Here is a 26,811-nt window from a genome sequence, read left to right on the forward strand (position 1 = left end):
GTATCGCCCCCGCCTCCATGGCCTGAGGGGCTTTAGGACCCGGGGAGGGAGGGGCATCAGGTGTAGCCCCCACCTCCATGGGCGGGGGGTATTAGGACCCGAGGAGGGCATTAGGACCCATGAGGCGTGGGCAGCAGATATCACCTCCTCCCCACGCACACTTGGGTAGGGAATTAAGACCCGGGGGCGCAGCAGGTACCGCCCCCACTCCACGTACACCCATGGGCGGGGGGGCATTAGGAGCCGAGGAGGGCATTAGGACCCGGGGGGTGCATCAGGTATTGCCCCACGCACACCCACGGGCCCGGGGGGGGGGGGAGCACATACCACCCCCGCTCCACACACATCCATGGGCGGGGAGGCATTAGGACCCATGGAGTGGGGGGGAGCAGCAGGTATCGCCTTCACCTCCATGGGCTGGGTGGCATTAGGACCCAAGGAGGGCATTAGGACCTGGGGGTGCATCAGGTATTGCCCCACGCACACCCAAGGGCCCGGGGGCGGGGGGGCAGCAGGTACCTCTCTCCGTCCCACGCACACCCACTGGCGGGGGGACATCAGGACCCAGGGGGGCAGCAGCAACCGCCCCACGCACACCTGGTAGGCAGCAGGTATCGCCCCCAGCCCCACGGGCGGTGAGGCATTAGGACCCGGGTGGGCAGCAGGTGTTGCCCCACGCACACTCACGGGCGGGGGAGGGCATTAGGGCTCTGTAGGCAGCAGTTATCGCCCACGCACACCCACGGGCGGGAGGGCATTAGGACCTGGAGGGGGCAACAGGTGCCCTCCCGATGCAGGCGCAGTGCGGAGGGCACTCCCGCGCGCCCCCTATCGGCCCCCTTCCACTCCCATCCCCACCTATCGCTCCGTGTCGAATCTGCTGCAGGGCCGCTGCGGCAGCGCGCAGCTCCTGTGTCGAAAGTGCCGCGGCGGTTGTCGCGCCGCGCTTACACCGCCGGGGATTTCATCATGCGGGGGGGGGCCCGCGCTGCCCATGCCGCTGCCGCCCCGTAGCGCGCTGCCCGCCCTGCTGCGCCGCCTCCGCCGCCTCGCCGGCCCCGCCGCTGCCTCGCTCTGCTCCCGCCGCGCCCCGGCCGCCACCCCCATGGACGGACCGCAAGCCGAGGCGCTGCTGGCGCCGCTGCGGCAGGCGGTGCGGCACCAGGTAACGTGTAGCGGCGCGGGGGGGTGGGGGGAGCAAAAGGGAGGGGGATCCTGGCTGGAGAGGGGAGGGGGGCTCACCGGAGAGGGGGACCCCGTCAGAGAAAGGGAGGTCCTGGCTGGGGAAGGGGATGTCACCGGAGAGCAGGGTTGGGATGGGGAGGGTGATCCCGCTGGAGGGGAAGGGGTCCTGGCTTGGGACGGGGTCTCACAGGAGGGGGGGGGGGGCTGGCTGGGGAGGGGGATCCCACCGTGGAGTGGGGGTCCCATCAGAGAAAAGGAGGGCTTGGCTGGGGAGGCTGATGTCACCGGAGAGAGGAGCGTCTTTGGCCGGGGAGGGAGGGGTCCTGGCTGGGGAGGGGGGTCCCACCGGAGAAAGGGAGGTCTTGGTTGGGACGGGAGGGGCCCTGGTTGGGAAGGGGACAGGGGCCTCACCAGAAAGTGGGGGGAATCTTGGCTGAGAGCGGGGAGATCCCACCGGGGAGGAGGATCCCATCAGAGAAAGTGATGTTTCGGTTAGGGAGGGCGATGTCACTAGAGAGGGGGGTGTGTTGGCTGCGGAGGGAGAGGTCCTGGCTGGGAAGGGGAGGGTGTCCCACAGGAGAAGGGGGATCCTACTGGAGAGGGGGGTCTTGGCTGGGGATGGGGGGTTGAGGATCCCATTGAGGAGGGGGTTCTTACCGGCGAGGAGGGTCCCATCGGAGAAAGGGAGGTTTTGGCTGGGGAGGGCGGTGTCACCGGAGAGGGGGGCGTCTTGGCTGGGGAGGGAAGGGTCCTGGCTGGGAAGGGGAGGGGGGGCCTCACCGGTGATGAGGGGGGGTCTTGGCTGGGAGGGGGGAGATCCCACCGGGGAGGGGGATCCCATCAGAGAAAGGGAGGTCCTGGGTGGGGAGGGCCATCTCACTGGAGAGGGGGGTGTCTTGGCTGGGGAGCAAGGGGTCCTGGCTAGGATGGGGAGGGGTTCCCACAGGACTTGGGGGGAGGGTCTTGGCTGGGAAGGGGCCTCACCAGAGAGGGAGAGATCTTGGCTGGGGAGGTCGATCCTGCAGGAGAGGAGGGAGTGCTGCCTGGGAGCAAGTGGAATCCCACCGGGGAGGGGGAGTCCTGGTTGGGTAGGGGGGTGAGAATCCCATTGGGAAGGGGGGGGGGTCCTGGCCGTGGAGGGGTCCCACCAGGAAGAGGTTGCCACTGGAGAAAAGGAAGTCTTGGCTGGGAAGGGGGGATCCTTGTTGGAGAGAGGGATGAGGATCCCGTTGGGGAGGGGGTTCTTATTGGGAAGGGCGTCCCATCAGAGAAAAAAGGAAGGTCTTGGCTAGGGAGGCAGTCTCATCGGAGAGGGGGACATCCTGGCTGGGAAGGGGGGGTGAGGATCCCATTGGGTAGGGAGGGAGTCCTGGCTGGGAAGGTAAGGGGGTCTCACTGGAGAGGGGAGTGGGATCCTGGCTGGGGAGAGGGAGCCTCTCCCAGCCTCCTGGGAGGGAGGATCCCACCATAGGTGGAGGCTTGGCTGGGAAGGGGATCTCACGAGGTGGGGTCCCGGCTGAGGAATGAATGTCTTGCTGTGTAACAGCCTGGGCTTGCGTCCTCTCCGTGTTCTCCCCTCCATCCTTATGTGAGATGCTCTCTCTGGGGGTGTTCACCCTCTCTGCAGAGTGAGTGTGGGTCCCTGCTTGCTGCCCTCTTACCCACAACCAAGAGTCCCATGGGTTTGGGGGTTCCCTTGGGGTGTAGGGTCCACAGCCTTCTTCCCTGGGGGCTCCCTGCTCTGACAGTGTTTGTGGACTCCCTGTGGGCTGCCCTGTCCTTCCCGGAGCCGTGGGCTGTGTCAGAGCTGGATCCATGCATGAGGCTGCCTGGCTTCCTTCTGGGCTCCATGTGCCTCCTGTGCCTAGGTTAGGGCTGACCCAGTCATGCTCCTCGGGCTCCAGCTCCTCATCTCTGTGTGGAACAGCACAGGTTTCCTTATCCCATAGGGACACAGGATGGTTTCCCATTAGAGCTGAGTTTGTGCTGTGTTTTGAAGGTAAACAGTATTCTTTAGAGTTGCATATTTACCTGATGCAGTAAAGGACATCAATTTCTTTGCACATTTTCCATTTCAACATTCCTATTTATCTGAATATGTAGCTGTCTTTGATTAGCTGGGACTGCATCATAGTCTCTTTCCGTTTGCCTCACAGATGAAGCTATTATCTTACCTGAGAAGGATGTCTTTTTATTTTCTAAGTGAATCTTGGTCTTGGTACCATCGCTTTGTGTGTTCATGACAGTGGAGCTTTCTCACAGCACATGGAAGTTTTGCCTTCCCCCCCACTTTTGCAGCATGTGGGTTTCCCACATGTCCTCTTGAAGCATCTGAATCAGTAGTCTTCTGTGTAGCTTTACGCATAGCTACGTGTGTGTTCCATGTATTTGTAGATTTGTGCATGTCTTTTCCCATTAAATGAGTGGATTTATGGGCTCTCTAATTATACCAGCACCAGCACTTCAATGAGTTTTTATGATGAATGATTATACAGCATAATGCCTTGGCAAGAGACCTCCTTGTAAATAGAATGATCATCTCTAGAACTAGCCAATTTACTAATTGTAAAATCCTTTATCTTGGATGCTGTTATTTGTCTTCTAAGCATTAATGTACCCTTTCTTTCTGGGTGCCTGTGGGATTGAAACAGGAGTGTGGGGTGCCAAAGAAGGGTTTCTGGGTATATTTATATGGCTGGGACCATGCATATTGTGTCGTACAGCTCACAATAGTAATTGACGGAGGTGTTTCCACAAGAGGAAAGGGAGGGAATAATGAAGATTGGGGTGGTTGATGCCTTAACGATGCCTCACTGTCTGTCAGCTCATGGGGAAGCGCTGTAATTCAACTGAAGGGACTCTTAACCTATGGAGAGGAAAGTGAGCAGCGTCTCTTCCTGCAGCAGTGCCTGATGCAATAAGCTGCCGTGATCCAGGGGTGGATCCCTTTCTGTTTTACTGGTCTGTGGGACAAAGCTGCAGCAGAATTTGCCACATCGAGTGCTGCTGTGCATTCCCCCTCTGGGTTGGGCTCATGCTCATAGCTTTAATTAGATTGAGCCCTGTCAGCAAACATAATTATTTTCTTCAGTTGTGGTATTTTTCTTCTTTCTCCTTGCATATATTTGAATACTCTTTTACTTATAGATCAGGACAAAGAGTTGCTGTGTACTGCTTTCAGATGCTCAGCAAGGAGCAGGGCGATAGCTCTGTTGAGTCAGCAGTAGCTGCTTTGCTGCTGCCTTGATGATTTTTTTCCACTGTCGACCCCAGAGCTCAACAAAGGCAATTTGGACTTACTGCTTTGAGAGGGGAGGTAGGGGGGGAAAGAGATCAGATCCCTCCCTCTGCCACGTTTCCCAGGCAGTTGAAGTCCTCAGCCCTAGAGTGAAACTTTCACATTTAGGTAGAACTGGTTAATGGGAAGAAAACAGCAGATTTGTTCCATTCTTGTAGCCAGCAGGGTAAGGGAGCCTGACAGGATTCTCGCTTGTCTTTGTTTTCTTTGTGTGTTTTTGTTTTAATGCAGTCTTTTGAGTCTTCCTTCTTCTATTAATAAAATTAGCCTTTGAACCCCTTAGTCTCTGAAGCCCTTTTAGCTTTTCTAATCTGATTGCTCGGTGGCAGTCTGTGTATTCTCTTCTCTTTGGATTCTCAGTTGCCTGTATCATTGATGTCAGAAAAGCTTAGAATTCATGAAACAACTGTTATTTTGAAGATGTAGTTATCTCTTTGGATTTTTTTTTTTCTTTTTTTTTTTTAATGGAGAAGTGCAAGGGGCAAGAAAAAAGCTGAACTTGGAGCATCCCATTCTAAGAACATCTCACTTGAGAAGGCATTGGCATCTCTGTGCTTTTTTTCTCCTGGGTCAGCTCCTTTGTCCTTCCCAGTAATTCAGGATAGACCTTGGTTTTGGCCGAAGAAGAGTGAACTGAAAGGAAGACTTGTTTATCTCCAAGCACAAGCTGGGCAGGACTGTTGGGGATCCTGTTCAGCCAAGCATGCTGTTGGGTGTTTAGGCGTTGAGTGCTTCCCTGGGGTGAAAGGGGAAACCCTAACAACTGATGGTTTGAATTGGGTCAAGACTTTGGTGTGAACCCACTGCAGGGTTTTGCTGCCCTTACATATGTAGGCGTTGGTGTTTTTTCACAGTGGCTTTTTTTTTCCTCCCATTATTTTCCAAAGTTAGTGAGCAAGTTTAAAAAAACATAGCAGTTTTTACAGATGATGCAAAGCCTTCTTTGCTCAGACATTAGGCTACAAATGCCTGTCTTCTGTGAGACCTCCTAAAAAATTTGCGTACTTCCTAACCAATTTTGAATAGATTTGACAGTGGAAAAGAGGTCTGAAATGGTCATAAATTTTGAAGAAAAGGGAAGGGGTAGAAGGCTGAGAAGCCTTATTTCAGAGAAAGAGAGCACAAAGCGAGTATTAATCTGAGAATCCACTTGATTCATCCTCCAAGACAGAAACCTAGGATTTGTGATATCTGTTGAGAAGCAGTGCATACAGGAAAATATTTGCACACTGAGATTTAATAACAGGTTTGAGATTTCACAAGAGTACGTGGGGAGGTGAATTTCCCTAATGATGTCTAGTTCTGCTAACTCTCAAATGCACAAGTGTTTGTTTCTCGCTTCTACTGACTGAAGCAGACTCTTGAGACCTGCATTGAGAGTGAGGAGGCAGGACAAACCCCTCCTTTTGGATTGTTAGGGGAGCTGAAAGGAGAGGTTTTGTCTATGGTATTCAAATAAACAGTCTACATCTTGTATTTTATCTCTTTCTTCTAGGGAGAGCTGGTAAGGAAGCTGAAGGAAGAGAAAGCTCCGCAAGTGGATGTAGACAAAGCTGTAGCAGAGCTCAAAGCTCGGAAGAGGATCCTAGAAGCGAAGGTGAGTCTGGAATTTAAACTTGAGTTTCACAGTTTTGTTTGGAAAGCCTTGAAATCTCTACATAATGCTTTTTTACAATATTGATTTGAGCTAAACACTCATACCAGGGTAGACTGCCTGAATCACTTCTGAAGTATTTTGTGAGTTTCTGGCTAGTGGCAATGTCATTCTTTATCTGTTATGGTACCGTCTGTTACCATTAAATCACAGTGTGTGAAAGGATAAGAAAAGTTCTGGTTGTTCATAGTCAAAGCTGAAATTCAGTGTGTTTGTCGCTAGTCACAGGATCATAAAATGGTTTGGGTTGGAAGGGACCTCAAAGATCATCTACTTCCAAACTGCTGGCATGGACAGGGACACCACCCACTGGATCAGGTTGCTCAAAGCCTTATCCAACCTGGCCTTGAACAGCTCTAGGGATTGGGCAGCCACAACTTCTGTGGGCAGCCTGTGCCAGTGCCCCACCGTCCTCACGGTATCATAGAATCATGGAATGCCAGATTGGAAGGGATCTCTAGGATCATCTGTTCCAACCTTTTAGGTGATACATAGCTTAAATGAGATAGCCCAGCAGCCTGTGAAGCTGTGCCTCAAAACTGAGTGATTTACACTGAAGAGATTATTCCAATATTTAACATTCTCATGGAGAAAGATTTTCTTCTGGAATCCAATCAGAATCTCCCCAGGAGAAACTTACACCCATTACCCCTTGTCTTTTCCATGTGACTTCTTGTAGAAAGGGAATTTCCATCCTGTTGGTAGACAACCTTTATATACTGCTACATGGTCATAAGATCTCCCATAAGCCACCTTCTCTCAAGGCTGAACAAGCCCAGTTCTCTCAGCCTTACTTCATATCGTAGATTTCTTAGTCCTCTGATCATCTTAATGGCCCTTCTCTGGATCCTCTCCAGCCTGTCTGCATCTTTTTTATATAGTGAGGACCAAAACTGAATGCAGTACTCCAGTACTTCAGTCCAGTAAAAAAATATCTTCCTCATAATCTAAATCTGACCTCTTTCAGCTTAAAACTGCTCCCCCTCATCCTATAACTGTGCTCTCTGATAAAGAGCCCCTCCCCAGCTTTCCTTTAGCCCCCTTTAAGTACTGGAAGGCTGCTCTAGGGTCTTCCCAGAGCCTTCTCTTCTTTAGGCTGAACAAGCCCAACTCTCTTATCTCCATTTACTATATAGATCTTCTTTCTGCTGAGAGGACATGCTGTTCACTGTGGTGAGTTTCAGTTTCAGATTCTTTGTACAACATTTGAATTCCCGGACTAGAATGTATTTCTTTAGAAACCATTGTCTTTGCTACAGTTTAAACAAGTTTCTGGAGATGTTTCAAATAGCTTATGTTTTTCCTCAGCTTTAAAGAGAGGTTTGTATTGAAATTGTACTCCCTTTTTTAAATGTGATTGTGCTCTGAAAAATCTTTCTGCAGATGAAGTGTTGAAACTTCCAAGTGTTTGTCTTTAGATCAATAAATGAGTAAAATCAACTTCCTTATCCGGCGAGCTTCCCTCCTCTTCTCAGGCTGAAGCAGCAGAAAGAAACTCCTAAAGCACAAAAGCAGTCAAGTGTGCAGAGTCACCCAGGAAACTGCAAGGTTATTTCTAATTGTAATTCATATAAAGACAATTATAGTTGTGCTTTGGTGATACTTTTAAAAATTAATGACCAAATAAATAAATACACCACTGCTTGCAACTAACTCACTGTGACAATGTAGATATCCCTGAACTGAAACCTTATTTGTCCTGCAGATTCACGTGAGCATTCTCCATCAGGTCTGGTGTTGTGCCTACCTGTTTGTGTACATTTAACCCAAGCAAAAAGATGTAATTTTTACTTAGTATTCAACATAGAACAGTGCTGTGAAACCTGGATTAATAGCTAGGTCATCCTGGAGTAAGCAGCTTCTAAATGTTTTCTCAATTCTCTTTCCCAGCCCTTGGAAGCTTGACGTAGAGAGACGTAGCAAGGCAGGTTAGGAGTGTTGGTATCCCTGTGAGCCCCACCTTTCTGTTGGAAGAGTGCCTAGAGGATGCCGTGCAGAGACATGCTTGCCAGTTACACAATTTGTGCAGGCTGCATCCCTGTCAGTGGAAGAACGACCTTCCGAATGCAGCGCCTGCCCTTGTGAGTGCAGCACGCTGGTGCAGTCTTGACCCTGTTTCCAGCAATGCTTCACTGTCACTTGCAGCTTTAGCAGAAGGCAGCAGTGTGAATGCTCGTTAGCTTTTGCAGCTGCCGGTGCAGTTTTCCTGTGATTCTTACTCAAAGATGGCGGCAACTCTGAATTTGAACAGGGCAGAGCACTTGGTTGTTTAAAATTCTTTGGCTTAATGTCCTCAAACCATATTATGTCACTACATGATTCTGCTCCTGTACAAAGTCCGGTCTTTCTTCCCCATACAGGCTAACACAAGCATTTTTCTGCCTTCTATTTATGAATGTATCTCTGCTTATGAATGTAGGCTGGATAGAAGAGACTGGTTCTTTGACTTCTGCACCAGTTCAGTAACTCTTCTCTTTAGGCAGCAGAAGAGAGGCTCTATGGAATTCTGTACCTTCTCCAGTTACTCCTGTGCTGCTGTTTCTCTCTGCCAATTCACAACTGGGTGGTGTCACTCTGTTTGTGCAAAAGCCATCTTTGCTCTTAAGAAACCTCACTCATTGTGAAACATCAGCCTGTGGTTTCTAGGCACTGTGCCCAGTGGATTCTCTTTCTGTGCTTTGAAAGTACTGTTCTGGTGCTTGCTGTTCTGTGTGTTCTCTGTCTGTCTTGGGCTCCTTCTGTCTCTTGAGCAAAGTTAGTCCTTGGCTTATCATAAAATGGCTTGGGTTGAAAGGGGCCTTAAAGATCATCCAGTTCCAAACTTTCTGGATGGGCAGGGAAACCTTCCAATAGATCAGGTGGCTCAAAGCTTCATCTAGCCTGGCCCCCAGGGATGGGGCTTCCATGACTTCTCTGGGCAACCTTCAGAGTAATTTCTGCTTAATATCTAACCCAAATCTCCCCTCTTTCAGCCTAAAACTGTTCCCCCTCATCCTGTCCCTGCACTCCCTGATAAAGAGCCCCTCTCCAGCTTTCCTTTACGCCGTCTTTAAGTACTGGAAGGTTGCTGTCTCCCCAGAGCCTTCTCTTCTCCAGAGTGAACAAGCCCAACTGTCTCAGCATGTCTTCATATGGGAGATGCTTCAGGCCTCTGATCTTCATGGCCTCACTCTGGATTCACTCTAACAGATCCATGTCCTTCTTGTTCTGAATCATGGAAGCCACAGAGGTACAGTGCTTTGTAGAATTAGACCATGTTTATTTGTCTTTGTAGACGCTAAAAACAGGGAAGTCTGAAAATATTAGTCATGCAGTGCTAGCCAAAGGCTGTTCAAAATGTTTGTGTTGGCCACTTAATTCAGAGCCTTCTAATTTATTGAATTTCTTGTCTTAACCTCTGCTTTAAATTATCAGAATGTCTTTGTCGAAGAAAATCTTTCAAGTCTAATGATTTCAGTAATGGAGCCGGTTGCAAAAATCATAGGTTTTCAGATAAAATAGTGAGTTTGCTGTAAAACCATTCTATGAATCTGGTCAGGGCATTTAGGCACTCTGGAAGTAAATTTTCTGAGGGCAGGGGGATGTGCTTGTGAAAGCTTGTGTTTTGTGAATAGATATTCTTTGTACAGATAGCTAAATACATATCTTTAGCAGAGGACAAGGATGATGGTGTTTGTGATCTTCACAGTCAGAATTCTTTCATCTGAGGAACATTTTATTGATAGCTTCATCTATACCAAGAGTTAGATGTTTATATTCTGAGCTCATCACTTTAAGCTCTTTTTATAGTTGGGAGAGGGAAATAGGTCAGAAGAATTGCTTTAGAAATTGCCATTTCTCTCCACTGATGGTAAAGAAAGCTGAAGATAACTAGCTCAGATTTAGATGTCTGAAAGTTGGGGCAGATGAGTCTACCTTAAGTGTCTAAAATGCTGCATTCAGACAATCATGTTCGTAATTGAGCGCTGGACCTTCAGTGTGACCATTCCACTTTTGAAAATGAGCATGTTGGCAGGGTACCTTTGCTTCAAGATGATCTTCACAGACTTTTGACTCATAGGTAAATGGAGAGATTTCTCCGCCTGCCAGAAATGGGAACTATTAACTGTTTTGGTTTGCTTGAATTACAGGAACTGGCCTTACAGCCCAAAGATGATGTTGTGGACAGAGTCAAAATGGAAGACACGCTGAAAAGGAGGTTTTTCTATGATCAGGCCTTTTCTATTTATGGAGGTACTTACTTGAAGAAGTTTACGTTTTAATCCCTTCAGGCTAACATTCTAGTCTTTGTATCTGTGTGAATTGCTCCACTCTGGCTATTAATGCAATATAAAATAATTTTTTTAAGTTGGCTTTAAACTTTTCTGCTTGAGTCTGTAAGCCTTTCAAAAGTTCCTCCTTAAATTCTTTGGGTGAGGGCTCAAATTTTGTCTTTAGCTTCCTGAATGTAATGAATGAACTTCAAGGTGCATGTTCTGAGCATTACGTTGTAGAAGGTTGGTTCCTTTCCGCAGAGGTAGGGTGCTTTGGCATGTCAGGGGGCAATCAGCTTATTTCCTTGATACCATTCATCTTTATTTGAGCTTTCCTTGGTGAGATAATGCTCAAAGCTACTGTGAACTTTAGAACCTTTTACCCGAATGAACTTTGTCAATGAACTTCATTGAAAAAGTGGACAAATGTGGCCGTTGAACCTCTTCAGGTGGCTGATTTGAGGCAGGTTGGGGTGAGCAGGGGCAATGCAGTGCCTGTACGGTTACTGCTCTTTTGCCTATGATGCTAAAATAAATACTACGCATTGTTTTACTGGCTTTTGCTTTCTTTTTTTTTTGTCATTTTTCGTAAACTAGTGGTTGGCAGATATTGCTGACAATAACACGTGACTTTGGCATGTGCATTATCACTTCTCCTGTATTCAAATTCTTCCTTCAAATAGATTGCTTCCATGAAATATAATCTGTGAGTGGAGGAAGTGTGGCTTTTACAGTTGTTAATTTTACTTTTGGCTTTTATTTCAGGAGTCTTTATATAAAAAGTTCTGTGCAGTGAGCCACGTTCCATATTCTGTTCAGCACAGAGAAGCTGATGCTTCCTGCTCAGAAAATGACCTCGGACTTAAACCAGTTGATGGAATCACTGAGAAGGGATAACATTCCCTCCAAACAATGCAGGTTCATATGATCTCACACCTACTAGGTTTTTTTACCTTTTTCTCTTTGCAGGTGTCAGTGGCCTGTATGACTTTTGGACCTGTTGGGTGTGCTTTGAAGAACAACATCATCCAAGCATGGAGAACAGCACTTATTCAGGAAGAGCAAATCTTGGAGATTGACTGTACCATGCTCACACCAGAGCCCGTTCTGAAGTAAATATAGGTCTTTTTTTCTGCAGTGTGTAATTTCTGGTCATAGTTGCTTGTCACAGTCTTCTGTATAATTACCTACAGGGAACTTGAGACTGGGTCACCTAATTTTGTACCCCCCATTGCAGTACAAAATAATTAGATATCAGTGCATAGGTCTATATGAGAAGCTGCTATTCCATAAATCAGGGAGAGCAGTGGGACTCGTGTCTGAGACTCTAATGTCTTAATGTCTCCTAGCAGTCCCATTAGGTAAGAAATTGCTGTTATCCCTTTTTTCTAAAAGATAGAGAAGACAAGAAGGAGGATTATGTGACTTGCCTAAGTGTGGGGCAGCTGAGTTGTAGTTCAGGACAGCGGCCAGATTGCCTCGCCACCCTCCCCTTCTCTGTGGAGGGATGGCAGTAAGCAGTGTGTTAATTGAGCTCTGAATGCAAATGATACTTCTGTGGCCCTGGGAATTGAAGCCCTCTTTTATCCACAGACCAAGTAGAGGGACCATCTTCTAAGCTGAGATCATAGTTCAGATTCTGGATGCTTTCACCTCCGAGTATCTCCAGGAATACTGTCAGCAGGTCTGCTAAATATGTCAGGAGCTTTCAAAATGAGAGCCTGTGGTTTGCTTCATGACCACAAAAGCAAACGTAGAGGTCATGACATAACGAGCAGAAGCTTTCATGGATCTCTGGTATAAAATAATGGGAATCTGTCCACCTGAGCAACTGGTTACTCCTCACAACCTCCTCTGTGTCTTGCTTCAATCACGATGCGGTTCCAAAAGGCACTAATTGTCATCTTAGTGACATGTTTTAAGATTTAAATGTGCTGATATTTTCTCACAGATCAGATTTTCTGTTGGATGATACTGCGTAATATGAATCTATAATCTGAAGCAAGAGTGAGCCTGCAATTGAGCACATAGGTGGAAGGACTTCTAGATACTGGTCTGTCCGCTGATATCACACAGTACCTGAGAGTGTCCCATGGCAGCTTTCATGTTCCTTCTTTTATATCCTCCTTTCTAGGACTTCCGGCCACGTAGACAAGTTTGCTGACTTCATGGTGAAAGATGTGAAAAATGGGGAATGTTTTCGTGCTGATCATCTCTTAAAAGGTTTGGTTTCGTTCCAAAGCTTGGTGGGCTTGGGGATTTCTTGCAGTAATACAAACATGAGAAAAGGATGTCTTTGTCCGAGAAGGCCAATCAGTGAGGGTGGTCATTCATACTTGTGTCTGTTTGTTCATTAATCTTACCATACCTAAGATCTCCTAAGTTTTCAGTTCCACCCAAATATTGTGTTAGTGTCTCAGATGAGGTACAGGATCTCTACTAAAAATGTAGTTTGGTCTCTTTTTCTAAAATCATAGAATAATAGAATGGTTTGGATTGGAAGGGACCTTAAAGATCATGCAGTTCCAAACCCCTTGCTGTGGGCAGGGACACCTCCTACTGATCAGGTTGCTCAAAGCCTCATCCAATCTGGCTTTGAATACCTCCAGGGATGGGGTATCTCCAACTTCTCTGGGCAACCTGTGCCAGCGCCTCACCACCCTCACAGGAAAAACTTCTTCCTAATATCTAGTCTAAATCTCCCCTCCTTCAGCTTAAAGCCATTAATAACATCATAGAATGGCTAAATCCTGTGTCATCAGAGCATGAAATATTACTGTATTATCTAAGCTGAGGACTCCTTATATGACAAGATTCCTGTCCTCTACCGTGTTTGGATGTGGTGGTCTTGAGTTTCAATTGCTTTGTGTTCAGAACTGAGACATCATAGAACGACAGTATAAGGAGACAGAGCATGCTTTCCCATTGCAAAGGTCAGTTATGTGGCAGCTACCGGCTTTTGTGTAGCTTGGAACTCAGCTGGCTTTTGGGAATGCTAAGTAGACTTCAAGACTCTTAGAAATGAGAAACCTATTTGAAAACTTTTTTGGGTATAGCTCCCTTATGAAAAGGTTGTCCCACTCTAGGTTTAAGTTGGTCCCTAGTTTTTTAGCTTTTCCTTGGAAGTTAAGTACATAAAACAATCTGTATTGACATTAAAGCAGTTTTCATAATATTCAGTTAGAATTTTTGTTTTATTATTGTCAAATTTTATTGTTATTAGTTGCACCAGGGAGGTTTAGATTAGATAGTAGGCAAAATTTCTTTACTAAAAGAAGTGGTGAAGCATTGGAACAGACTGCCCAGGGAAGTGGTGGAGTCACCATCCCTGCAAGTGTTCAAAAAATGTGGGACATGGTTTAGTAGGCATGGTGGTGTTGGGCTGATGGTTGGACTTGATGATGTTAGAGTTTTTTTTCCAATCTTAATGATTCTATTATTAAGGAAACCCATCTAAACTCTGCCCACTTTGCATATTGAATAGCATCATAAAGTGTCCCTGTCCCTTCTACAGTTTGTCACTCGTGAACAGCACCTGCTGTTACTGCCGCTAAAAAGTCAGATTGCTTATTTCCCATGTGAGTGGGAAGGCTTAGCATCGCCGTCTGCCTTTGTATCTCATGGAGGATGCTGTGCTTTAAAGTGGAATGTAGTCTAACCCTACTGTACCAAGTCAGTACGTGCTTCTGAGTGCATTCGGATAAAATTAGCGTTGCTGGCTTGGGATCAGATGTTGCGTTTAATTTCTAGTATCTATAGAAAGAAAATAAGGAGAAAGGGACTACAAAGCTGTTGCATGGGTTTAGAGGAATGAGTAGTGGAAAGAAAGTAGGTAAGCAACTGTTGTTTTCTCTGTGGGTGCCAGTACAGCAAAGTGATGCAGCTCCTCGCCTGTAGCTTAGCACTGCCCTGATGACATGGGTGGAATTACCTTGGCAGATACTGCAAGACAACAGGTTGACATACACTTAGGATCCCCCCGATTTGTTTAGCTTTAGATTGGAGTCAGTGATGGTGTTGCAGTCTCAACTCACTACATGCTTTTCTTGCTTACAGCTCACCTGCAAAAGCTTATGTCTGACAAGAAGTGCACAGCAGAGAAAAAGGCAGAAATGGAAAATGTTCTGACACAGGTAGGTGCCTGCATGGGGAGAGAAATGCTTTGGGGATGTGTGTGAAACAGAGGACGCGATGCAGCGAGTCCATAGGCAGTGTCTCTTCTGTGTCTGTAAAGATGCTCACAAGTCTTTACCTCAGAGATTCATGTATGCTGTACGTGCTCCTAAATATTGAAAACTTACTTATTACTAAGTTCTGTAAACTTGGCTAATCACATCTTCCTCCTGCTGTTTCAAAGGGTTCTTGCTACCGTATTAGTCTCTTGAATGTTTGGATTGATAGGGCTGAAACACTGTCCTTGGAACTGCTCTACTCTGTTCCACTTCACACCCTGGAAAAAAAAGACTCATTCTTCCGAATTCCCCCCTGTACCTTTGTGAACCTTTCCCTGCGGTTTTACAATATAAGAGAACAGAGACAGATGAGAATTTTTGTCAGGATTTTCATAAATCCCTTAGCACTTAAATTATATGTTTTAAAGTTGTCTTGACTTTGAAGCTTTTGAGATTTGTTCCTCTGTCTGTAGCACCCTACACAGATTTTTCCTGTATTTACCGTGAGAATAGTTGGTGCTTCAGGCTGACATTCCTGAGCAGCTGTACAGACATTTGCCTTTTTTCTTTTTGTTTGTTTTTATTACTTTGTTTTTAATATTTTTTCTCATGACCTCTAGGATAAACAGCATGCATAGAAAGAATATTTCTTTCCAGAAAGAACAGTTTTTTTGTTCAGTGTCTTGCAATGCTAAGAAGCTGTCGTTAGGTTTTCCAAAATACAACACTGAACTTTGAGCATCCTTTAGGGGAATCTTGCTATTAATAAAGTCTTTTTGTCTCCTGGCTTGAGTTGTCTTTGATATATGAAGGATTATGACAATTAATACTAGAAGCAGCTCGTTTGATTTTAAACTTGAATGTCATATCATAGACTCATTAAGGTTGGAAAAGACCTCTAAGATCATCCAGTTCAACCATCAGCCCAAAATGCTGTGCCTACTAATCCATGTCCCGAAGTGCCCCATTTATGGACTTTTTGAACACCTCCAGGGATGGTGACTTCACCACTTCCCTGGGCAGCCTGTTCCAATGCTTGATACCCTTTAAGTAAAGAATTTTTTCCAGATATCCAGTCTAAACCTCCCCTGGCACAATTTAACTAAACAATTTAACAGTTTAACTAAAACGCAGAACAGCATTGGTTGATTATTGTGTTCCATGCAGCAAAAGAACAAGAAATTAATGCAGACAAAGCACTGCAGAAGTTTTAGCTTTCTTCTCATTGCTATATTATTTCCTCTTCCCATCACACTGCTTCCTGTGTTTTAGCTGAAACTGCTCAAGAAGCTACTGGCAGGTGGTGACATTGTCCCAGGGACATCTCTTCTGCTTTATACCTACTCTTTTGCTCAGCGCTTGCATTTCTTTCTAGACTTTAGAATTTCTGTGGTGTGACTGAGTTGTGGACTTGTATTACTAAAACGGGTTGGCAGATGTGCAGTGTATTCTTTGTATTGTCAGTTCAAACTTCAACTTCCTTGAGAATTGAGGTTAAAAGGGACTGTGTCAGGCAGGTGAATCAGAGCTGGATCATGCTTAGTAAAAGATGAAGTGGACATAAGTCATTCCTCTTATCTTGTCTAGTAATTAAAATAATTTTCCTGTGTTTTGATATTAGTTGGACAATTATGGCCAGAAAGAACTTGCAGATCTCTTTGTGAACTACAATGTGAAATCACCTATCACTGGGAATGACCTGTCCCCTCCTGTTTCATTTAATCTGATGTTCAAGACCTCCATTGGGCCTGGAGGAAACATGCCTGGGTAGGTAATTATCTTATTCTGCTTACACTCACCCTTCTTTGTGTTCTGCATCACTTGGAATAAAAATCAAGTCTCAAAAGGATTGAAATATGCAATTTATTCTTATCATAGAATGGGTTTGGGTTGGAAAGGACCTTGAAGATCATCTAGTTCCAACACCCCTAGGGGTACGAAGTATCTTTAATAGCCTTCCCCTGCCTTTCAGTCCCTGTCTTCTCTGGCGGCTTAGCATTTCTTGTACTCTTGGTGAAAGGCAAGAGGAGAAACAAGGAGCTATTGCAGAATCACAAAAACACTTGAAGCAGCAGACTGTTTGGATCACAGCTATGCCCTTGCTCGTATGATTTGTTTCCATAAAGCCAATTAACATTGGACCCCCAATTTTCAGTGACTTCATGGCCATAGAGAACCTGCTTCAGTGTACCTGTTTCAGGATGAAGTTACTTAGCAGGGTAGTCCAGTGGGTGTTTGTAGTTAGTGTGTGAGGATGCGTGAAATTTTGGTTAAATATTAGGAATGCATTTTTTACTGTGAGGATGGTGTCGCCCTGGCACAGGTTGCCTATATAAGTTGTGGATGCCCTGTCCCTGAAGGTGTTCAGGGCCGGGTTGAATGAGGCTGTGAGCAACCTGATCCACTGGAAGGTGTCCCTGCCAATGGCACGGGGAGTGGAACTGCGTGATCTTTAAGGTCCCTTCCAACCTAAACCACTCTATGATTCTATGTGGAGGCTATAGTCTTGAGCTGGGGTTTCCAAAACTAAAACGGCAACCTCTATTGGAAGCGGAGAATGTGATTCTTGCATATCTTCTGGGATGGGATCAGATAGTCCGTGTAGGTGGTATTCTCTGTGGAAGTCTCAAATCACTGAAGGGGTTGTAGAGGCCTTACACAAAAACCACTTCACGGTTCCTGTAATTGGAAAGGTGTAGTCATAGTTTGCCTGAAAAATCCTTGTTTGTTAGCAGCTTGGTACAGCTCAGGCCTGCATAGGAAAGACAGGGAGGGTATATTTCCTCTGACCTCCGTGATGTAACTGGCCACTGTATTTCATTCCAACATCTCCTCCATTCTATGCTTGTATCTCAAAAGGTAGTCAAGTCATCTAGTTTACCTTTGAGAGTAACTATGGAGTGCTGTGTTTGAGCTGCAGTGGGTATTTGTTTGAGTTTTTCCTGTCAGTGCATGGCTTCATTGGTTTGTGTCTGGAGTTAAAAGACTGGAGACGAAAAATACCACCTTTAAGATTCATAGTAACTGTGTTTTTCTTTTCTCCCTGTTTTCGCCACCCTTTTATTATCCTGAATTTTAATCTCTTCTGTCTCCTTTCAGCTATCTGAGGCCAGAAACTGCACAGGGAATATTCCTCAACTTCAAACGTCTTCTGGAGTTTAACCAAGGCAAATTGCCTTTTGCTGCTGCCCAGATTGGAAATTCCTTCAGAAATGAAATCTCACCCCGCTCCGGCCTTATCAGAGTGAGGTACTGCAAATTGCTTCTTTCAACAGAAGGGTACCTGGGAGCAGGTAGCACCTCCCTTTTGTTCCAGTGTTTTTACGTGATTGTTTAGCTTTCATGCTTTGTTCCAGAGGGCCCCTGATAATGTACCCGGTGAGTCTTAGGGTTCATGGGCAACAGATCATTTGGTTGAGATTTTAACTACAGAATTCTGTCTAAGCCTGGCTGTTGAGAAGTCAGATCTCTGAAATAGCTGCTGTTTTAAAAATACGTGGATTAAAGTCAGTTTTACTAACCAAATTTGGCTTCCATCAGAATCTAAATGAATCATGTTAAAGGTAGCTGTGTTCTCTAGAGGACAAGCAGCTTTGCTTGTTTAACTACACTCATGCAATTTACTTTACAACTGAAATCTGGAATCAAAACACGATTGACCTTGCAGTAGTATTTCCTTGTTTTCGTTCTTGGGATTCTGCAGTTCTGCAGCTTAACTGCAGAGAGGAAGCTGGGAGAGAACCTGGCTCAGGACATGTCATTGTGTCACAAGATCAGGCAGGCAGGAGAGCTCATGGTTATTGATAATTACTTTCAAAGCTTTCTGTCTCAAGCTAAAAGTGATTATTGCATTTCATTAAGGATAAACCCTTTGTTTTAACTGAATAATTCTGAACAGAAGTCTCTTCCATCTAATGTGGAAAAAGAGCTCCCATGTACAGTCGGTGTGGTTCTGCTACATGCACAGGCGGGATGTGTTGTAAACTTGGTAATTGATTAATACGGTGCTGTAAATGTCCCCAAGAGGCTGTGGCATTTTTAGTACTAAAGGAACTCTTTGGAATTTTCACAGTCCTGTTCTCTCTTGCGCATCTGGAAATAGGAACTTTTCTCATTGAAATGCATTTTTAGTCATCTATAAATTATATGCTTGTGGCACATTTATTGGAGACCGTGTTATTATGTTATCATAGCAAATTACATCCTGATGCCTGTGATTTCAAGTTAATGATTACCTAGAGCTTTTTTTAAAGGTTCTCGATCACAAGCTAATTCAGTGTAAAGTGATATCAGACAAGAAGGCTAAGAATGAATGTATAAGTATAGATGTATTAAAGACCGAGTTCTTGAAACAGAACGTACAGCACTGCTGAATGTAACAGCATAATTATCTTCAAGAAATTATCACCTCATCTGGCTATTTTAGGCACCTCTGATATGAGTTAAAGCTACTGAATCAGTCGGTGGTTTACTCTTCATTGATCCTGTAGGAAATGTACGCATCTAATATGGGCATCATAACAGTCTAGAAAAACTCCAGAGAACTTCTGAAAGTATTTCCAAAGGTGATGGTCTCTGCCCTGAATCACAGTGGTGACAACCATGGCCTGGAGATCTCTAGATGAATTTGTAGAAAGGTTTATTGCAAATTTGAAGATGGAAGTAAATCCAGTATCAAGACTGGTTCAGGTTCCAGTCTGTACCTTGCCTTGGCTGCAAGTTTGCATGTATTTTTAAGCTACAGACTTGATTGTGAGGGGATGACGCACAATCATTTATTAGAGGAGCTGTGGCTGACATGTAAAATATTTCATATACGTGGTTGTTTGTTCCCCGCTTAGGGAATTCACCATGGCAGAAATTGAGCACTTTGTGGATCCCAGTGATAAGAACCACCCCAAGTTTCAGAATGTGGCAGATCTCAACATCCTCCTGTACTCTTCCAAGGCCCAGGTCAGCGGGCAGTCTGCCCATGTAATGCGGCTGGGAGATGCTGTCCAGCAGGTAATGTTCTTCTTGCAACCACATAGAGCTTGCTTCCTTGAATATTGTTCTCGAGGCTAAATTGCAAACTATTGTGTTGATGTCAGTTGGGATTTACTTCCAGGTCTAAGAGTCAGTCCTCTCTAGTGCATCAGCGTGACTGAGATCTAAGCTTGACCTTTGTTATCAGCAATGAAAGGCTGCAAGTGGCACTGAGATAGCATCTAGAGGTTAAGCTTCACACTTAACTGATTGGAGAAGAGCAATAAGGAATACTAATATCTGCCAAAAGCTCAGCAGTGACTGAGAATCTAATACTCACCTGCTGGCTCTCATCAAAGTGTGGCTTGTATGTTGGGATTTCATGACCTGATTCTTTATGTGTGCAAAGTATTAACTAGTAGGCTTACCAAAAAAACCCCACCAAACTAGGTAGGTGATCTTCAGGAACAGTTAGAGTAATAATAATATTTTGTTCAGAGGGAGATACTGGCAGTGGCAGTGGTGAATTTGAAAAGATGTAATAGTTTAAGGGGAGACATAGTACTTTATCACAGACAGCTGTGTTCTGTCTGTAACGTGTCAGGTCACCTGCAGAAATACAACAAATCATGACCTTACTTTCATAGGAATTAATATCTATGTGGGGTTTTTCTTCTTTCTTTCTTTTTCCCATTCTAGGGTGTGATCAATAACTCCGTTCTCGGTTACTTCATTGGCAGAATCTACCTCTTCCTTACAAAGGTTGGTGTATCCCCAGAGAAGCTGCGCTTCCGACAGCATATGGAGAATGAGATGGCTCACTATGCCTGTGACTGCTGGGATGCAGAGTCCAAAACATCATATGTAAGTGGCAAAGCGAAACAACAAGTGGGACTCCCTGTTAGATTTGTTAATGGTGCAGGAAGGGGCTCTGTTTTATTTCTTGGTTTTTTTAGGGCTATGAGTCTAATGTTTCTGTTCAGGCTCACGTTAGTATGAGCACGCTTACTGCAGTAGAAATACTCTGAGCCCAGGATAAGGGCACAGGTTAGCTCCCTGCAGTGGGCTTACACAAAGTTTATGAGCTGTTCGTGCCTTTAGGTCCATGCTTCAGACTCCTTTGGTGTGGAGCCTGAAGTTTCCTGTGGACATTGTGCTGGTTGAATTTCATCTAGAATGAGAGGAAAGGTCCTGGTGCTTTCCAGAGGCTATAACCTTTGTAACAGCAGTGGGGAGGGATTTGTTTTGCTGGAGGAGTTACTACAGGACATATTCCTTCCTGCCAGAACACTTGCTCTGCTTTTCCCACTTCCATGCTGTGAGAGAGTTTACTCCTGCCAGTTCAGACAGCTGGTACTGGAAGAAAAATTTCCCAAGTATTTTTTATCTTCCTGCTGAGTCACTGCGAGCTTTTCAGTTTGGGCCTTGTTGGGTGCTTTGTTTTTCTCTTATATCGTTGGCTGGATTTTGAAAAATGTGCCATTTTTCTTTCAAGTAAACCAGCAGTAGGTAACTAGGGGCAAGGCTCTCAGACTCATTTGAGATTCTCTTGGAGAGCTTTTAGAACCTTTAGTAAGTCACAGACAAGTATATCAGTTGGATGATCATTTCAAAAGCAATGTATTAGAAGGTATGGTATCTAGACTATATGGATTATGAAGTCCTTCCCTTCTTTAAGGGTACAGAATCTGCTGTTTTCTACTGTTTAGGTCGAATCTAAGTTAAAAAAAAAAAGTTATTATTTTATTTAATTATTTTCCCCTCATGTGTAGTGAAGCACATGTTCTTCTGTCTGGTTTAGCCTTTCCAAGGCTATTAGGGTATGTGCAGATTCCTGAAAACAATCCTAGAATGGTTTGGGTTGGAAGGGACCATAAAAATCATCCAATTCCACCCTCCCTGCCATGCACAGGGATACCTCCCACCAGACCAGGCTGTTCATGTCCACATCCAGCCTGGCCTTGAACACCTCCAGGGATGGGATAGCCATGAATTCTCTGGGCAACCTGTGCCATTGCCTCACCACCCTCACAGGGAAACATTTCTCCCAATAGCTAATCTAAATGCCCCCTCTCTCAGCTTAAAACTGTTCCTCCTGTGCTGTTCCCACACTTCCTGATAAAGAGCCCCTCCTCAGCTTCCCCGTAGGCCCCTTTTAAGTACTGGGAGGATAGCTAGAGAACCCTGTGTAGCCTAGTTCCAGTAAAGGGCTGAAAGACTGAAGGGTTTTTGCTGAGGCCTGTGGGCTGAGCCTGTGGCATTGCGGTGACCCTTATGTGTGTAGACCCCATCCATGATCCTGACCAGTCTGATAACCAAACTGGTAGCATGCTCGGCCCATGACTTGTCCACGCAGAGAATGAGTCAAGCTTTCATGTGGTTCAGCCAGCCTTATTTACAGGCAGGGAGAACTTCCTACAACATAGGGCTGAGGAGGTTGTGTGTGGTTGGTGTGTTTTGTGTCTGTGGTTTTGGGGTTTGCTTGGTTTGGTTTATTTCTCTCTTTTTTTGTTCCTTTTGAGGGTACGAATTAGGCTTATCGCTAGTAGGTTCCATTACAGGTAGTTAGAGCCACAGCAGCCAGCAAAATTCCACCAAACTGAAGAGGAGAAAAAACGTCCTGCAGATTGGATGAGTAATTTGTCTTCATATAGAAAAGACCCGTAGAAACAATAGTAGGAATGGCTTCCTCTGAATGTAGATAGCTGATCACTTCTGTAAGTTCACAGCTTGTTTTCCTAGCCAGCCCAAAACAGGCTGCACATATGTGGGTCACACTATGTAAATAAAATGAATAAACTTTGCAAGCCTTGTCATGGATCAGAACACCACTCACAGAGCAGTTATGTCCAACAGCCTAACCCAGAGAAGAAGACAGCAGTTCCAGAGGCCTGACAGGACTGCCTTGTGAGCTAGATTCATGCTTTGGTTTGTCACTTAATTCTGACCAAAAATGTTTATAGTAGCTTGCAGCACTTAATAATAAGAAGTTCACTGCACTGAGTGATTTAAAATCCATTCTGTAAAGTTAATACATAAGCCTAGAAGTAGCTGTAGTACTCTAGTGGTTTAATTTGTGTAAAATTTCATTGAGGTGTTCTGGAACACTGTTTTTTGTTTTTCCAGCATGGGGATTTCTTCTGTTCACTTACCTTTTCTGACACCCTGCTATATCGCTGCAGACTGCAAAACCACACAGCATCTGTCTGTCTTTATATATAGAATCATAGAGTCATTAGGATTGGAAAAGATCTCTGAGATTATCCCATCCAACAGTCAGCCCAACATCACAGTGCCTGCTAAACCATGTCCTGAAGTGCCATGTCTACATGGTTTTGGGTGGTGACTTCACCACTTTCCCAGGCAGCCTGTTCCATGCTGATGTAACGGAATGAAAGCAGCTGATGTACCTTTTCTTGTATGAGATTATCCTTTAGAAATTCCAGGTGGTTGTTGTATTTGCTGCAAGTGTTGGAAGGCTTCATCAGTTCTGTGGATATGAATGATGTTTTGAGATTCCTCATTGCCCTACATACTGAAATGTTGAAAGAAGTGCTTCCTTTGCATGTGATCTGTGTTTTACTAGCTTTTAAGCCAGGCTTTTGGCCATTTTAATGTGGTTGGTTGCCTGCTGTCGGTTCCATACTTGTGGAGCAGTAAAGCCCCAAAAGTGTGATGTCTTGTGTGCCTGTAGCATGCAAGTGGTAGGATGTGTGCTCTGGCCCCAGCCCCAAGCTGTTGGCCCAGTGTTGTGTCTTGCCAAGCCATGTGGAAAACCTGGCCCTGAGCACAGGCACTGGTTAGATAACTGATCATTTCCTCTGGAAACAAATGGAATCATTCAAATGAAGGAGCAACCAGTGAGTGAGGGCTGCTTATTGTGACAGAGCTAATTATGTAGAAAAAACAGTCATGGCAGCAGGGAGGGCTTAAGGGTGAATAAACATATTTGATGGTTAAGTGGATAACAAAGTGAGTTGGTGAAAGCTTCTGCTTTTGTTTTTTCAGGGTTGGATTGAGATCGTTGGCTGTGCTGATCGCTCCTGCTATGACCTCTCCTGCCATGCCCGCGCCACCAAAGTTCCTCTTATAGCTGAGAAGCCTCTCAAAGAACCTATATCCTTTCAGAATAAGCCAGATCCTCATGCAGTAAGAATGTTTCGGGGGGCTGTGCAGCTCTATTTTAAGTTACATTTGTAAATTTAACAGAGAAACCTAGAGTTGCAGACTAGCATGACTTTGGGAAGTAATCTGCAAAGAACTGAGAATGGGGTGACTTTACTCAGGTGGACAAAGGGGATTGTTATGCTTGTTTTTTTGTAATTTAATGCCATCCAGAGAGACTGTGACCAGCTTGAGAAGTGAGCCTGAGCCAACCTCATGAAGTTCAACAAGGCCAAGTGCAAGGTCCTGCACCTAGGTCAGGGCAAACCTAAGCACAGTTACAGGCTAGGAGGAGGATGGATTGAGAGCAGTCCTGAAGAGAAGACTTGGGGATGCTGGTGGATGAGAAGTTCAGCATGAGCTGACAATGGGTGCTTGCAGCCCAGAAAGCCAACTGTATCCTAGGCTGCATGAGAAGTGTGACCAGGAGGACAAAGAAGGTGATTCTGCCCCTCTACTCTGCTTTCTTGAGACCTCACCTAGAGTCCTGCATTCAGCTCTGGAGTCCTCAGCACAGGAAGGACATGGATCTGTTAGAAGGAGTCCAGAGGAGGCCACAGAGATGATTAGAGAACTAGACCACCTCCCCTGTGAGGACAGGCAGAGAGAGGTGGGGTTCAGCCTGGAGAGGAGAAGACTCCGCGGAGACATTATAACAGCTTTCAGATACTTAAATGGGCCTACAGGATATGTAATAACTTTGTAGAATGAATTTTAATGGTATGTGGGGTTACTAACCCCAGTTATTCCTTGTCATTCCATGGGTTTGCTGCTAGCTGTACGTGTAAAGAAAGTTGTATTCTTTCAAAATTCTACCCTTCAGTATTTTTTTATTGATCCTTTCCTCTGTTGGAGGGTAATTCCTTAATCCAGTAGCAAAGGAGACTTTTTTGTGTTGTATAGCAGTTAGCTTTGACATAGCAAAAGAACCAGGCCATGCTCTTTGTCATCTCCCAGTCCTTAACTGCTTCATACAGAACAGTCAACGTTGTTCAGTTTGAGGCAAATAAGGGAGCCATTGGCAAAGCTTATAAGAAGGACGCGAAGGTGGTGATGGAATACCTTTCCATGTGTGATGAGTGTTACATCACTGAGATGGAGCAGCTGCTCAACGAGAAAGGGTGAGCTGGCTGTGTGCATATAATACCCTTCTCTAATGCCTCTGAGGAGGGTTCCCAAAGTGGTGCTGGATTAATTTGAGCCACCCGAAACCAGCTTCCTTGGGAGAGAAGGCAGAGTGGATCATCTGAAATGTGCTGTCCCTTCTGCCAAGTCATAGCTGGTCATCGGTCAACTTATTTCTTGATATATGCACATAAACGTTAACCATGGTATCAACTACTTGTTTATATGCATGAGAATGAGCTTCTAGCTCTAGAACAATCATTCCATAAAAGAGACACCTCAGTGAGATGGAAGTGCTTACCAGCTTCCCTGCTCTGGTTTGAGAGTTCACCAGGGCTGGAAGATGGTTTTGAATTTAATCTTGCGGTCCATCAAATAATTCTGTGACTCATGGAACAAAGTAACTAAATGAGAACCAAAACTTGTGAGTATCCTCCATAGTTTAAAGATTTACTTTGGGACTGTTAGAGCCTTTGACTTATTGGGGGAGCAATTTGTATGTTTTCCACTGACCTGTCTGCCTGTATTCTTGGCCTGTGCAGGAACTGAAAATAAGAGATTGCTTGAGTTGTCAAATTTGGCTGAAGCAGAACAGCTGTGTGTTGTGAGAAAGCTAATGGTCCAGTAATAGAAAAAATAAACTTTATTTTAGAAAATAGAAAAAATAAACTTTCTATAATAGAAAAAATAAACTTTTGCCCATGCACTCGACAAGATGTGCGGTCAGCAGCAAGTGCTTGTTCTGCATGCCTCCCTTTTTTTCTTTTGGTGTATATGCTTCACCCTGAGTTTCTGTCATTTCCTAATTGAGTTTGCTTCAAGCTATTCACCATTACCGAGTTCACAGTTACTTTTACTATATACGCAGTAATTTTATTAACATAAATTTCTTTTGGGTACACCACATGTTTCTTTGATCACTGGGGTTTGCCCTGGCTTCTGTGATCCCACTCTTGAAGCCAAGCAACCAATGCAATTAAGGAACTCTAACTTGTTTATTGATTCCTGTAGCTTTTAAATGACTTTTTTGTTTTTCCCTTTGCAGGGAATTCACCGTTGAAACTGAAGGGAAAACTTTTAAGTTAACAAAAGACATGGTTACTGTGAAGAGATTTCAGAAAACATTACATGGTAAATTTTTATCTTTGTTGTTTGATCATCAGAAACAAGAGGCAGATCAGGAACACTTTGAATGTGAACTTTATTGGTTTAATTGTCCTGTTAGTGTTGTACCATGGTGGGAGAAAAATGCCAATTGTTATTTCCTTGAATTTAGACAACTTAAGAGAATTGGAAAGCTTTCACCCGGCAGTGGGTTTTGGTGACCATTGATGCAGGCCTGTCTGCCAGCTTCTCACCTGTTCTGTTCAGTAACATATTTAACAGAGCCTGGGTGCCAGATAATTTCCATGCTTCTTAAGTTGTATATTCTAGGATTTGTAAGGTCCCACATGGTGCTAAGAAGCAGCTGCTGTAGTGGTGGAGGAGTTGAGGAAGGTGCACCGCCTTTGGAAGCTTTCATCTTCTCGTCTATTGCTGTGCAGCTGATGGGTTCTGGCAGTCTGTTGGTAGGGCTGTGAGCATGTCTCAATCCTCACAGTGCCTGTTGTCACTCCATTGCCTGGAGTCAAGTGTTCTGACATGTTTCACTTGCCATGCTGACCAGACTCCTTAAGCTGACAAGTGCAGTCAGTTCCTCTGGTAGTCAATAATTGCATCAGATTTGGTCATTGACTGCATCTCCACAGAGCTTTTTGCCCTCATGTGGGAAATGGGGCTTGAAAGTAAGCCTTCCAGTACTTAAAGGGGACTTACAGGAAAGCTGTGAAGGGGGTCTTTATCAAGGAGTGGAGGGATAGGATGAGCAGAATGGTTTTAAGCTAAAAGAGGGGAGATTTAGATTAGATATTTGGAAGATTTGTTTTTCCTGTGAGGCTGGTGAGGCAATGGCACAGGTTGTCCAGAGAAGTTGTGGATGCCCCTGGAGCTGTTCAA

The 26,811-nt window shown here is 45.0% G+C and overlaps 1 protein-coding gene across 1 annotated transcript in view; it reads left to right on the forward strand.

The window, feature by feature from the left end:
• The first annotated feature begins 952 nt into the window (after positions 1-952).
• GARS1 (glycyl-tRNA synthetase 1) overlaps positions 953-26,811 on the forward strand; it is a 31,221-nt gene continuing 5,362 nt past the window's right edge. Inside the window, 14 exon segments of the mRNA XM_054057976.1 lie at positions 953-1,165; positions 5,979-6,080; positions 10,268-10,370; positions 11,360-11,379; positions 11,381-11,502; positions 12,525-12,613; positions 14,447-14,523; positions 16,184-16,329; positions 17,662-17,811; positions 19,404-19,566; positions 20,227-20,391; positions 23,536-23,643; positions 24,667-24,812; positions 25,862-25,947. Coding sequence (XP_053913951.1) covers positions 995-1,165; positions 5,979-6,080; positions 10,268-10,370; positions 11,360-11,379; positions 11,381-11,502; positions 12,525-12,613; positions 14,447-14,523; positions 16,184-16,329; positions 17,662-17,811; positions 19,404-19,566; positions 20,227-20,391; positions 23,536-23,643; positions 24,667-24,812; positions 25,862-25,947 — 1,648 coding nt within the window. The 5' untranslated portion in view covers positions 953-994.

Source organism: Cuculus canorus, chromosome 2, assembly GCF_017976375.1.
Source record: "Cuculus canorus isolate bCucCan1 chromosome 2, bCucCan1.pri, whole genome shotgun sequence".
Taxonomy (NCBI): domain Eukaryota; kingdom Metazoa; phylum Chordata; class Aves; order Cuculiformes; family Cuculidae; genus Cuculus; species Cuculus canorus.